The sequence below is a fragment of the Equus caballus genome, chromosome 8 (assembly GCF_041296265.1).
Source record: "Equus caballus isolate H_3958 breed thoroughbred chromosome 8, TB-T2T, whole genome shotgun sequence".
Taxonomy (NCBI): domain Eukaryota; kingdom Metazoa; phylum Chordata; class Mammalia; order Perissodactyla; family Equidae; genus Equus; species Equus caballus.
The window spans coordinates 30610469-30624832 of record NC_091691.1 but is presented as its reverse complement, the minus strand read 5'-3'; the positions used below and the strand labels follow the sequence as shown (position 1 = coordinate 30624832).

The following is a 14364-nucleotide window of genomic DNA, read 5'->3' as shown; positions in this document are numbered from 1 at the left end:
TTGAGAAGACCCATCACAGATGAATCGCATCCACGTAACGCTGAGCAAAGAAGCCAGAGCCGTTCAGTAGGGAATCGAGCGCCCGGAGGACAAACAAATGTCACAGGTCACAGTTCGGACTCCATGACATGCTTGAGCCATCATTCTGTTCGGTGCAGACATGACGTCAAGGGCTGAGGGTCACTCAGGAGCCACCCTGGAGTCCAGCCCCGACATTATCTATACAGATGCCCTGCCTGACCAGACACTGTGTGCTGACTTCCAGTGACCACAGCGCCCCTGAGACATGAAAATAGGCCCGTAGGGAGCAGAAGGAATTCGTTGGGGTCAGAGGGGAAAGCTTAATAAAACCAGCCAGCCCTCTGGAGATTACTGGGAAGGCTGAGGTGGTGACTGGGCCCCAAGAGAAGGCACCCACAGCCTCACCAGGCCTCTCCCCCGTCTACTCACAGGGCGTGTTCCAGAACCCGGGTCGGAACCCAGACTGGACTCACGGAAGTCTCATTCCAGTTCACCCGCAGTCTGACCCTCGGATTAACTGATAGCACTCGATGCGCTTGGAAGTGAACTGAACAACGTGGTCACGTGTCCTAGAAAAACGGGCCGGTGCCTCTGGTGGGCTTCCCTCGGTGCAGGGCTGGGCCAGGCCTGCTCCCACCATCCCTCGGAGACCCCATGGAGCCCACGCCCAGCTCTGTGCCTCAAGGCCTTGGCCCCGTTGTCAGAATGAAACAGCTGCAGCATCTGCAAACTAGGGAGACCATCTGGGTGCCCCCCACGTTTTTCTGGGCTCCTGCTGCCCCCCGCCACAGCCCACCATGAGCCTCCAGGAAAAATGTTTCCCATCGGACGAACCCTTTTAACTCAGAAAATCATGCCTCAAAAAACGTCCTCAGAAATGTAGAAAGCAACTTTCAAAAGAAAAACCCCAAACCCTGGAGAATGCTTGGCCGCCACAAGCCTCAATTATCATCCTCCGCTGGTATGACACGAATTCCTCTCTGCCTCGCTACAAGACGAGAGTCTTGACTCCAAAACTTTCTTTTTTAAAAATAACTGCAGTAACCGACCATTAAGACAGGGACTGCACTCTAATCCACTCTTTCTTTTTCTCTGGTTTCTAAACTGGCAGCTTCTTGACTTCACAGAGGACAAAATGCAGATTTCTATAAAACGTCCAGCGATCGCACCAGGGCCAGCAGAGCCCGGAATGCAAGCGGCAGGAGGGAAGCTGGAAGGAGTGTTTCTGGAAGACCGGCCTCCCCCAGCGCTCACAGCGTCCTCTGGACCCGTCAGGATGCTCCTGCGACAAGAAAGTGTCAACCACTAGAGAAAGACAATGTCACAGGGAGCCTCTGCCCAGCACCTTCTTGAATAAAGAGAGGCCCCTCTGGACACTCTCTCCTTAGCTTCTCCTGTCTGCAAGGTTAATCGAGTCCTCAAGGAGAAAAAAAAACATGTTTCCCAAAAGCACAGCAACACTCTGATTTCATCTTATGCTGCTTTGCCACGCGCCGGAGGCCCAGTGGCTTTCAACACCACTCGAAGCCGCACCCACCTCCCTCCAGCCAGGACCCAGTCACAGAGAACACAGGCTTGCCCCGCCCGGAAGAGCTGTCTGCACCTGTTTCCTGCACCCACTCCTTCGCCGGGCCTCCCTGCGGTGGGGCAGGAGTGCGCCACATTTGGGGGCAGCTAATTCTAGGCTTTGCTGCTCCCCAAACCGCCATTCTTCTGGGATAACCGTAGGGAGACATTCAGTCTGTAACACCCGTTCTATGGTATCTGTGGCTGACGGCTCACGATGCTGCACCTTCAGGAATGAATTAAAACACACACGGGTGGCAGGAGAGGTTGAGGGGAAGGCAGCTGGCCAGAAGCCTCATTCCCAGAGTGGGCTCATTTGTAGAGACTGACGCTCTTCTCGTTCTCTCTGCTATCGTCACTCCACTGCCCCTGAGCACTGCCAGAGGCCAAGACAAGGGAGGGAGGTCGCAGGCCCAGGGGAGGGCTCCACTGCGAGTAGACACAAACTTTCTGGATTGGAAGCAACTCAAACGCCATATGCAGGAGAGCAGCTGAACCAACCCCATGACGGCTGAGTGAGTCCCCGCAGTGGAGTACTATGCAGCTGTAAAGAAATGTGGACGATCTCTACGAACTGGTTTAGAGTGACCTCCAGGATACATGTGACATGAAAGACTGCAACGTGTGGGAGAGTTTCCACAGCACACTGCCCTTCATGGAAGAAGCAGGGAGATGGGAGAAAATGTACACGGACCTAGTCACTTGGTACAAAAGACACAGAAAGGAAACACCAGGAACTAAGCACTGCTTATCTAGAGGGGATGGGTGGGGACGGGGTGGAGAGAACCAGGTATGCAAGCTGACCGGGGGCCGCCACTCTTCTGGGCACCTGTTTGTGTAGATCTGATCCTCAGGACCATGGTAACACTTCACATACCCCCCAAATAAATTGATAACTAAAAGCGACCAGGATAGGAGTGCACCCAGAGTGGGATGCACCCAACCACAGGTGAATCTAACTGTATCATACATGATTAATAAAACCTTCTGAAGGGAATGGGGAAGAAAGGAACCAACCTCGGTAACTCTGGAGAACAGAATTTCAACAGCATGGTGTCAGGTGAAGATGAAGAGAAGGAAGAAATGCTGCCCTCCAGGGAGCACCTTTGCTCCCACAGGGTGTGGGTGGGCAACTCTGGAACTGTTCTCTGTGTGCACCGGGCTTAAGCAATACATATCGAGAATACTGAGGGCCAGGTTTCTAACTTTTAGAGAAAGAAAGACATAAGGAAATGCTCGAATGAATCCTGTGGTCTCAGATTGGAAACAGGTATCAGAATGAACTCACATCTTTTAACACACACACAGACACACACACACACACACACACACGTATGGATGGATCGATACAGATAAACACGTAGATGTGTGTGCTTGCTTGTGTGAGTACATACATATATTCCCAGCTCCATTTGCTCAGAGGATTGAGAAGCAGTGACACCCCAGTAGCAATGAGCACCCCAGCACCCAGATCTTGGTTTCTAAACACCACTCTGCAACAAAATGAACCAGGGCTCCTCAGAGAAATGGTTGATTCTATGAGCCCAGACTATCTTTAAAGTAAGGAAGGACTCAAAAAATGAGAAAGATACATCAAAGGGACACAGGAGACAACTAGGGATGGCTCCTGACAGTCAAAGCTGGGACAATTTGAGCAACAAAATAAATAACGATAGTCTTAGATTATAACCTGTGGAATAAAGTAAATGCCCAAGAGTCATGTTGATATAAACAAATAATTGAATACATAAATAGCAATTTGTCCTTGTCCTAGAATTCCAACTAATAAGTGTGGAAAGAATAATGGAAACACAAAATCACCCTTAGGCAAACAATACAGTAATAATTTTGCAGGCAGTAGCCATCAGTAGAAGCTAAAATTCATGGAGAAACTATTGTGAGCTAAAGGACAGCGTACTGTCTCATGGTATCTCCCCACAAGATACTTATAATTTGCAAAGGGAAAAACAATAACTTCTTTTAGTAGGTAAACCTGTGACACCACCTCAGCCAAGGGATCAAAGTGGTCACCACCAGTGACAATAAACAACATGCTGTACCACCTGTGTTATGGACGGAATTATGTTCCCCCAAATGCATATATTGGAGCCCTAACCCCCAGGACCTCAGGATGGGACTGTGTTTGGAGATGGGGTCCTTTAACTCACCTTAAAGAGGTGACTAAGAGAAATGAGGCCATATGGGTGGGCCCTAACCCCATCTGACTGGTGTTCTTATAAGAAGAGGAGAGCAGGACACAGACAGGCACAGAGGGACGACCACATGAGGACACGGGGAGGAGACAGCCATCTACACGCCAAGGAGAGAGGCCTCAGGAGGAACCAGCCCCCGACACCTGGATCTCAGACTTCCAGCCTCCAGGACTATGAGGATTAAATGCCCCATCTGTGTGACTTTGTTACGGCAGCCCCAGGAAACTAGGAGGCCTGATGATGCAGTGAGAGAGGCACCACTAGCTTCTGCGGTGTTCCTGTCAAAGACGCAGCTGCTCCCCTGATCCTGGGAAACCCTCAGACAGCCCCAAGCAGAGGCATGTTCTGCAAAACAGCTGCCTGGACTCTTCAAAGAGTGGAGGTCGTGAAAGACAAATGCCGAAGAACATCAGGGACAGGAGGAGCCGGGGAGAACGAGGCTGGAACGCTGTGACAGCCCGACGGGACCCGGACAGGAGAGGCCCTAAACGGGAAAACTGCCCAATTCAAACCACAGCTCTAGACGAGGGAATATCTGCTAACTCCCTCGTTTCAACAACTGGACCTTAAAATAGTAACACGAGGACAAGATGAGTGAATGACACATGGGAAGTCTGTCCTATTTTGCAATTTTTTCTTTAAGTTTAAAATAATTTCATATAAAAAGCCCAAAAAGAAATACAGGTTGTACACTGGTGACCTACTGGCCGAATTCAACCCAAACAAATATTTTGGTTGACAACGTTAAAAGCAAATTTTAATTAGCTGCCAACAATCCAAATCCAGAGACCTAATTTTAAATCCAGATTTATGGCTTCCTTTCAAAAATCAGAAGTTGGTTTCTGTTCCTGCAGCAAAGACCACGAAGTGAACAAGAGCCGACTAACCCATGGCGGGTGTTACGGCCCCATCTTCTCAGCCACCACATGGAGGCAGAGAGGCCGAGCGCTTCCTGAGATCACACGGCTGCTGAGTGTTGAATTAATGAATGACTGAATGTATGAGCCAACGAGTAAGCCTCTCAGGGGGCAATCACACCCTTGTGTTCGCCTGTTGTACCTTTGTGATGTAGATACTTTTTTACTAACACGTACATTACTCTTATTCTGAAAGGACTTCGGGTGGGCAATTCCAGTCCCTTCCACACCAGCTTCCCACAGTGAACGGCAATGGCAGCCACTCTGCCCGGAGCCTCTGACCAGTCACCGACGGCCCCGGTCCTGCCTGGCTTCCTCCTGCCTGGCAGTGGCAGCAGCTCCCGCTGACTCGCTGCTGAGGGTGCAGGGCAGCCGTGAGCCAGAGCCGCCCGCCATGCGTCTCTGCAGACAGCACAGCCTGTGCTCTGACCTCGTCCCATCGTCCTCGGGGGGATGATGTCAGCATGTGCACGAGGGGCGACCTTCTGTTTGGGACAGTTCCCGGAGTCCTGCTGCTGGAACATCACCCAGGACCGTTGCTGGACTCAGTCCCTCCCAAACTCTGTGACAGTCCTAACTGATGGCCTGTCTTTGGGAGTGACAGTCGCATGGAGCAAAAGCCCATTTGAGAAATGAATTCTAGACAACAGCAACCAGAGCTGACAGCACTTAGCTCCTGGAGAGACTTATTTTTGGTTTTCCACTTCTCAAAGTTTCCCAAGAGTCTGCTTCTCTCTGGGCTCGCCTCCTTCTGAGGGAAGTAGAGGCCTCATTTTCATTGACCGGGGAAAGGGGACAGTTCAATCCTGATTCTGATTAAACGCTGTGAGCAATTTTCACTGCCCAGAACACCGCAATTTCTGATCCGTCTGTGAGTCAGAAGACTCTGGCACCTGCTACAGGGAGAGCCAAGCCCAGCAGGGAGCTGCTTGTGGACTCGGGCTGGGGCCCATGGTGACATCTCTGGGGGGCTGTGTGTCTGCTCTCTGTTTCCATCCCCTCAACTGGGCGATCTACAGAAACGGCCTCTAACCAGCCACCTGCCACTCGGCTGCGTGGTCCGAGCTGGGAAAGGCCACTGCTCAGGGTGCTCCCCAGAGCAGGACAGGACGCTCAGAGGAGGAGCAGGAGCGGGTCAGCCGAGGCCGACGCCTGCAAATTGGCGCAACTGGGGCTGGCCAGAGGACAGGGGTCAAGATCTGGATTACGGACGGTTTGGGGAGCAAAGCATATAAAAATAGCAACATACTGCGATGGCGTCTGAATCCCGGGCTCTGAGATGCACGCTCGGTGCCAGGAGATTCTGAACAAGACGCTTACCGAGCAGGAGCCCACCACCCTGGCCGTCACGGTCTGTCTGACCCAGTCCCGGTCGCAGGCCCAAGGAACCCTGACAAGAACTGGGGTCTCCAGGCGAAGCCCCTCGATACCAGGCGAGTGGGCTCTGGTTTGTGTGCTTTTGGACCAGTAACTGACCTGAGTTGGTTTCCTAAGAAAATAATGAGATTACTTTATTAATGTAGGGATCCTTGTGGCATGAAAAAAATCGATGGCAGAACATCACAGAAGAAACTGGCTAAGTAGGAAGACCAGCAGGCAGGCCCGCCGATCGTGGCACCATGTCAGCTTGTGTCTCCATGCCTGAAAAGTCTCCTTGGGGAAAGCTCTAGAATGAGCCGCCCTCTCAAGCACAGTTGGGATCGGGTGGCGGCGCCAGGGAGGTGCTCTGCGGCAGGGGCGTAGGGGTGCACCGGCAGAGCCCCCCAGACGTGCAGGCAGCCCCCGAAACATGAACGTCAGGACCAGGATCTGAGGATGAGCGCTGACGCGGTCTACCGTCTCCTGGGAGCCGGCGGGGTCAGAAGGAGGGACAGCCCCGCTTTGAAGGAGGGGAAAGGCGGAGGGCCAGCGGCCTGGGGGAAAGTGCCCTGGAGACGGCCCCTCAGTGGGGGCGGGAGGAGGGAGGGAACTGAAACAAAGAAAACAAAACCACTTTCCAGTCTTCAGACTCCAGGCTCACAGCAACCTGGTCTGACAAGGATGGAGTGTGTGTACTGAGCGTGTGTCTGCCTGTGTGCCGGGTCTGGGTGTGTGTGGGTATTTGTGTGTGTGTACACAGGGGCACGAGTGTGCACGTGTGAACTCACTGGGTATCTGGACACCACAAAGCCCAGCATTTGAGCCACTCGTCTTCCACCCTTGGCACCTCCCCGAGCTGTTGCTCCCTCCCCTTCCCGCGCAGTCTCCTGCCTCAGCCCCAGGACCTGGGCCCCAGCGCCCTCAGCCCTAGCCACAGCCCAGCCCCTGACACCTGCTGACCCACAGGCCCCCCTTCACTAGGGTGACTTCCACCTCAAACACACACCGGTTCCCGAGTCTTTCAGTACAAGCCTTCTCTACCTGTGTGTCTCTGGATTACAGACTTGCAACATCCAAGTGCCACATGATAATATCCTCACGGCAGAAGCAAGAAAATCGCCTCCACTTCATGCTAGGACCAAATTTCCAACACAGCTGAGCCGGCGGAGCTCATCCTTCTGTGCTGGTGGCATTCTCACGATGGCAGCAGGGGCATAGCCTCTGCGCCAGGGGCGAGCGATCCCTCCACAGAACGAGAAGTTATGTAAATATACACAAACAACAACACAGCTCCAGGACAAGGCTGCTTACATGGCGTGGCTGATTCTCAGCTCACCATCCACTCCACAAATATTTACTGAGCCTTTGCTCTGTGCCAGAGCTCAGCGCAAGGCATCAGGAGGAAAGAATAGATGATTCCAAAGTGGGTCCAGGGCAGCTTCTCAAGAAACGCACAGGCTGGCTTAAGAGATTCTTGATTTGCACAAATAATCATGACATTCCACCTTCGGACGTGGTACTGACAGAGTGCAAGGATAGCGTGGAGGGAGGGGCTGCTCTTGTCTGAGAAGACGAGTGAGGGCTCTGTGGAGGCCATGGGATGGACCCCAGAGTTGTAGGGGAATGGCCTTCTAGACTAGGACAGAGGCTCACGTGAAGATGGAGAGGCCAGTGGGCCTGGGACTTCAAAGGGGAGCGAGATTTCCTTGCGCTGGAGGGAGGCTCGTGTGGAAAGTGGGATTGGGAGGGTCCCCTAGCGATCTGGCCCAGAGTTTAAATTTTTCTTTCGGGAAACCTGAGTCACTGAGTGAGACCACCCCGTCTGCGTTCCTGGAACTCAGGCTTGGGAACCTGACGGGATGAAGCAGGAAGAACCGGCAGGAAGCTTCCAGCCTAGGCAGAGCCACAGAAGCAAGAAGGCTCTGCAGCAGGGGAGGGAGAAGGGGGAGCAGGTGTGAGGGACCCTCTGAAAATAAGGCCACAGCTGGTCCTGCAAAGAGAACAAAGACCAGCAACCTGGGAAGGCGCCAACGCTCCAGACTCGACGGAGAGCAGGGCAGTGTCGCGGGAGGAAGATGGGCACAGAGGACGTGCAGGTGTGGGCCTCTGAAGCCTGGAGATGGGAGCGCAGGGTCGAGGGCAAGAGGAGGATGTGGGCCGTGGGTCCTCAATGACCTCTGAAAGGAGGTGATGGCTGAGATCACGGCATTTCCATGACTTCACAGGAGTAAACGTCGATGCGGAGGAGCCGAAGCCAACCTGCGCTTAGGGAGTCCAAGGAGGTCCTGCAGCCAGACGGGGCCCCGTGGGGGGTGTGGGCATCGACAGGGTCCCACACTGTCCACACATCAGAGACGATGGAAGGTGAAAAGGGCCCTGGACTGGGTGAGGGAGGTCTCTGGAGACTTGAGAAGTTTTGCAGTTTGAAAATCGACGTTCAGTAGTTCAGAGAACAGAGGCACAGTGTCGCACAGCAGATCCCTCGGACTTGGGAGCCCGCAACACCACTCGTGGATACACACCCAGAAGGACTGAAATCAGGGTCCTGAAGGGATTGTGCACACCCGTGTCCACGGCAGCATTACTCACAACAGCCAAAAGGCAGGAGCACCCAGTGTCCACCGTGGAGGCAAGGATAAACAAAATGTGGCGTGTATGTTTTATGTATATGAAAACGGCGTATTATTCAGCCTTAAAAAGAAGGAAATTCTGACACACGCTACAATGTAGATGAGCCTTGAGGATGTTACGCTGGGTGAAATAAGCCAGTCACAGAAGGGCAAATACCGTATGATTCTACTTCTATGAGGTCCCCAGAGGAGCCAAAGTCATAGAGACAGGAAGTAGAAGGGTGGGGGCCGGGGCTGGGGGAGGGGGATGGGGCGTTCATGTTTAATGGGGACAGAGTTTCAGTTTGGGAGGATGAAAAAGTTTTGGAGCTGGACAGTGGTGACGGCTGCACAACAATGCGAATGCCCTTAATGCCACTGAACTGTGCACTTAAAAATGGTTAAGATGGTATATTTTATGTTAAGTGTATTTTACCACACTTAATTTTTTTTTTATGTTTTGTCATTTTCAAAAAGAGAGGGAGAGAGAGGGTGATGGAGGCATTCTCAGGTGGGGACCGTTCGCAGGCGGATGAAGGATCCTGGAGAGGGAGGGACGGACCCGCAGAGGGGTCAGGGCCGGAGGGGGGCAGAGGGGAAGAAAGGTTCTTGAAGAAAGGTTAGCTCTGAAAAAGAGGAGGAAAACGTCTTTCCCTGAGAAAGGAGGGAATGACGAGAGGGTCGATGAGAAACCAGTGAGCTACAAGGACGAAAGAGGGAAGCAGAGCTGCCTGGTGGCGCTGATAATACGGACACGGCCAAAAGTGTGGACGGCCAGGCGCAGCTGGGTTCTCAGGGAACCAAGGAGGGGCTGGAAGGTGGGGGACATGGGGAGGCGCAGGGCAGGTGGGCCGGGGCTGCAGCGGGAGTAAGGACGACCTGACGCACCTCCACATGGCTCAGCACCCGCGGGCGTCTGCTCTGAGGAGGGGACGAGGAGATCATTACACGGGGACGGACAAGAGCGGCTCTGAACACAGGGCCAGCACATAGTAGGTCTTCAGTTAATGTTGGTGGAGCGAGATGGAGCAGGAAGGAATGAATGAAAAAGAAACTCCTGGAGGGAAGCGTCTTTAGTATGGCTTCAAACAACCAAAAATATCTCCAGCTCTTTAAAGATTCCTTGAAAAATCACACCCCTCAGGCGTGAACAACACGGTGCCTAAGGAGTGGCCCCGGCACAAGAGGAGCTGTGGTTCTCCACGGGCCCTAGCGCATCTGTGTCCCCACACCCTCGTCACTCCTTCCCTGACAAAGGCGCGTGAGCGCGGAGGGAGTCACAGCTACGCCGCGCAAGAGACCGTCCTCACTCTGACCGAAAGCGAAAGAATGGTCTGTTCTGGCCTCCGGTGTGTTTCTCAGAGCGAACAGAGTTCTTCATCTTGCTAACGGCTATCGTGGAGATAAGCAGAACCGGCCGATCTACCCCGCTCCAAAAAGGACATTATCGCAAATCGGAGCTACCCACAGCCGCAGCCCACGCACAGACGGGAGCCACCTCGGGTCTCCGAGGCTTTTCCACCAACGTCCACACCGTGCCACCAACCCCGAGTGCCGTCCGGGTACTTCCCACTGCAGCTCGGAAATAATCCCCAGAAAAGGAACTCTCGGGAGAGAAAAGCCAGTTCTGGCCAGCACCAAGGCCACCTCAGACCCTCACGCCACCCTGCAGACGGCCAGAAACTCCTGAGCGGAGCCACCAGAGGCCAGCGGCGTGGCCGACACTCACCAGCCTGTGCCGCAGCTGCACGGTGATGAGCGGGGAGCCGGACAGGTTCCGGGCCAGCGCGGGCGGTGGGGACACCTCCAGGGAGAGCAGGGGGCTGGTGGCCGACAGCAGGCAGGTGTGGTAATTCGCCGCCTCAGCGATCCTTGGAAACAAAGGAAAAATCATCACAAAGTGGAACAAGGCGGGCACGCCACTAGAACCCACTGTAGAATTTAACGGAGGCCTGAGATTTCTGAGACCGAACTCCTTTTTGGATGGAACTGTGCTTTCTGTCCCTCGGTCCCAGCTGCTCTCTAAGGCTTGACGCAGGCCTGCAGATGAGTGAGGTCTCCCACGCCGTGTTCCCACTCTGCCGCTTGAATTCTATCGTTCAGCACCTGCTCTTTTTAAGGTCTGATGCCAGTACCACGGGGCAGACTGAGCCCTTGACCTCACAGAGTTTATGATGCAGTAGAAGAAGGGGGAGACGGCCCAGGGAGTGTGAAGGACAGAAAGGTCAAAACAACAGTTTGTATCTCAGCAATTTCACTTACTCTGCTGTGTGACCTCAGGCAAGTGACTCACCCTGTCTGAACTCACCTCCCTAATTATAAAATGGTGTGATAAACAGTAGTGTGGCGGACACCTGCTGTCCTGCTCCCCAGTATCTCTTCACTCCTCTCCCAATAAAGGCCCCTCAGTTTCCCTCCAGGTGACCACTACCTTCCCCACTCGCAGCCCATGTGCTTTGTTGTTGACTCCATCCTCAGCTCAAGAGTAAACCCCGATATCCAGGCCTGAATCGATCATGCACAGCATTCCCAGGCCACAGTGATGGTTCAGAGGGCAGCACAGGATCCAGTGAAATCCAAGGAGATGCAACAAGATTCAGATGGGAAACGCTGGATCATAGATTCTCACTCACTTCTCTGCTACGTCAGCCCTGAAGGATGAGGTCCTGGCAGTGCTTTACAACCATGAGGGGAGAGACAGACTGAGAAGGGAGCCCACCCCAAGGAAGACCCGAGATGGAGCCAAGTGACTGCAACTGGATGCTGGATCAAGCTGCTCCTGAAGTCAGTATGCCCATGTACCTCTCAGCATATGCAATCCAATAAACTCCCCTCTAGCTTAAAGCTTAAGCTGGGTTTTCTATCACTTATAACCCAATCAAAAGAATCTTAATATGTACACTACTCATCTCCTGGAGTTATGAGGTTGAAATGATATTCAGGGCCAGGACTCGGGTGAGCAAGCTTCGGAGTGACCCGAAGCTGGGGTGTAGGATTTAAGGAAGTGCTCAGGTTCATGGTCTGGCGCGTGTGGCAACTGAACGACTCCTGGAATGAGCACCTCTCTGAATTGTCCCCCAGGTGTCTGCTGGCCTCATCCCAGCCCTGGCCCTGCTGGAGGGGAGTAGGTCACCCACAAGTGTGTGGTGCGTGCATCTGAACTTTGGAAGCGGCACTAACGCCAAGACATGAGTTGCTTGGTCCCACTCAGGTCACCCGGTTCATCTGCTTGTTTCTTGCCTAATCTTTGCATGCCTCCTGTTTGCTCTCCAACGCCTGACCGAGGATTCTGTGACCTACCTGTGTTGGTGCCCAGAGAACTCCTTCGTAACACGTAACAGGGCGCTGGGAGCTGGCGCGCCCTCTCCTTCCTCCCTCGGCAAGCTTTACCCGATCGCTAGACTCAGACACCGTAGCAGTGACGCTGTCCTGGCACCGAGCCAGTGGGCCCAGGCGGCCCGTCCCCCGCCTCCACACGAAGCCCCCTCACACGCGTCCCTGAACAGAGCAGGCCTCCACAGGCACGTGGAAATATTCCCGGAATGGCCGGTACCAGATGCTCACAAACACGACCATAAAGAATTAGTACCCTCGCCGTCCCTCATCGGAGCGAGAGGGTGTTTTCTACAGAACATCACCGAGTACCCGGGGCTGCAGCAAGACAGAGTCACCCACTTCTCGGGCCTGTGAGTGTCATCCAGGTCGAAATTCCGAGGAGCTGCCGGCAACTCAGACAGGCTCCTTCAACTCCGTCAAGTCTGATTACTCCTCTAAACGAAAAGGTCACTGATCCAACCATAAGCTAGACACACAAATTAAATTGTGGAATAAGACACACAAATCAAAAAAAAAAAATCTGAAAAGAAAGTGTCCTCTAGCTCAGTGTTTCTCAAGCACCTTTTCATGACATCCCCCTAAGGAGTCTTTCTAGACATTTTTATCCCAACGAACGCCCCCCCTAGGAAAGTTCAGTCCCACAGAGACACAGTGTCTCTGCCTGTGTCCTGTGCCCCTTTGCAGAGCCACAAACCAATGTACCACCTCAGACTCTTTGTCCCCAAAACCAACCTTCACCCCATGGGGTGATATCTCCCCACTGAGAAGGCGTGGGGTTTGGCCACGCAATAGAGTTAACATCAGCTCAATGTCACCAGGGACCAAATCAGGCCCAAGACAGAGAAGCCTGGTCCCCAGCAGCAGGGCCCCCCCCCCCCACCCCGCCCAGCAGAACGATTCCAGAGATCCCAGACTGAGGACGTTCCTTAGCTCAGTGCCATGTCCGCTGAGACCCACCCTCACCCTCGTCAGGTATCCCAATACCGCAGTCACAGGTCCCTTTGCAGAGCAACACCGTCAAACAAGCTAGAAATAATTTTTCTAGCAAAAATCAGGACTATCACCTTATCCAACAACAAAATCAGATCCCTGAGCATAAGACCCTAACATCAGCGTCATTTGTCTCTCCTCCTTTCCCTCTGACAGTGGACCCATTGGCCATTGTCTCCCACTGGGACTTAAGCCTCCTCGGGCCCAGATTCCCCAGCTCCCAGAACCATGCCTGATACATGGGCAGGGCTCCATAAATGTGTGTTAGATGAATGAATGAATGAATGAATCTACTCACAGGCAGACAATGGTGACTTAGATCAAAGTCTTAAGAAAACATACGGGAAAAAACTAAAGGAGAACCTTCTATCCACAGACTAATGCAAGTCCCGGGTGGATTCCTGGATTCCACTCCAGGCACCCGTGGATTCGAGCAGACGCGGTTCAGTGATCACTGCTTTCCAGGGTGGGAACTGACCCCAGACTCACCAAATCGAGATGAGACCGAGGGGCTACCCGCCTCCTTAGGAGCATCCTAACTCTGGAAAAGAGCGATTTCCCAAATACAGGCAGGTTTCCCCGGACAGCCTCCAGTGACTCAGACTTGTCGGGTGCAGACGGTGAGGCCCCGACTTCTGGTCGGGTTTGCCCAGCAGAGAGGGCGCCTGGGGCGAGGCCAGGTCTCCCCATCCGGGAGGGGTCCATGACCTCAGCACAACCCACCCACGTCGACAATGACAAGCTATCAGATGGACTAAGGAATCACTGTTTATTTTTTAGGTCTGATAATGGCATGTAGTCACTCTGTATTTTTTAAGAGTCTTTATCTTTTAAAAATAGAGACTAAATATTTACAGAGATTTACCTCAAAATAATTTATGGGGCCAGGCCAAGGGAGCAGGGCACACAGACAAAGCACAGATGGCCGTTGCTTGGCAACTGTTGTAACTCGGTGATGACCATCTCCTCGTTTTTACAGAGCTTTGAAATTTTTTGAAATTTTTCGTAATAAAAAGTGTTGTTTTTGTTTTTGGGGGGGTTGTGTATGTGTGAGGAAGATTGGCCCTGAGCTAACGTCTGTTGCTAACCTTCCTCTTTTTGCATGAGAAAGATTGCTGCTGAGCTAACATCTGTGCCCATCTTCCTCTATTTCATGTGGGGTGCTGCCACAGCATGGCTTGACGAGCAGTGTCTATGCCCGTGCCCGGGATCCAAACCTGTGAACCCTGGGCCGCCGAAGTGGAGCACGTGAACCCAACCACTATGCCACTGAGCCAGCCCAAAAAGGGTTTTTCTTTAATGACTTCATTCAATCTCTCTGGTACCTAAATGTTAATAAAAATTTCACTTTGT

At 53.0% G+C, this 14364-nt stretch overlaps 1 protein-coding gene across 6 annotated transcripts in view; it reads right to left on the bottom strand.

Annotated features, from left to right (window-relative positions):
* ADGRD1 (adhesion G protein-coupled receptor D1) overlaps positions 1-14364 on the bottom strand; it is a 172153-nt gene that overhangs the window by 82025 nt on the left and 75764 nt on the right. For all 6 annotated transcript variants that reach the window (XM_070275547.1, XM_070275549.1, XM_001494181.6 and 3 more), the window contains one exon: positions 10415-10556. In XM_070275547.1, the coding sequence (XP_070131648.1) occupies positions 10415-10556 (142 nt within the window). The remainder of the gene's footprint in view (positions 1-10414; positions 10557-14364) is intronic.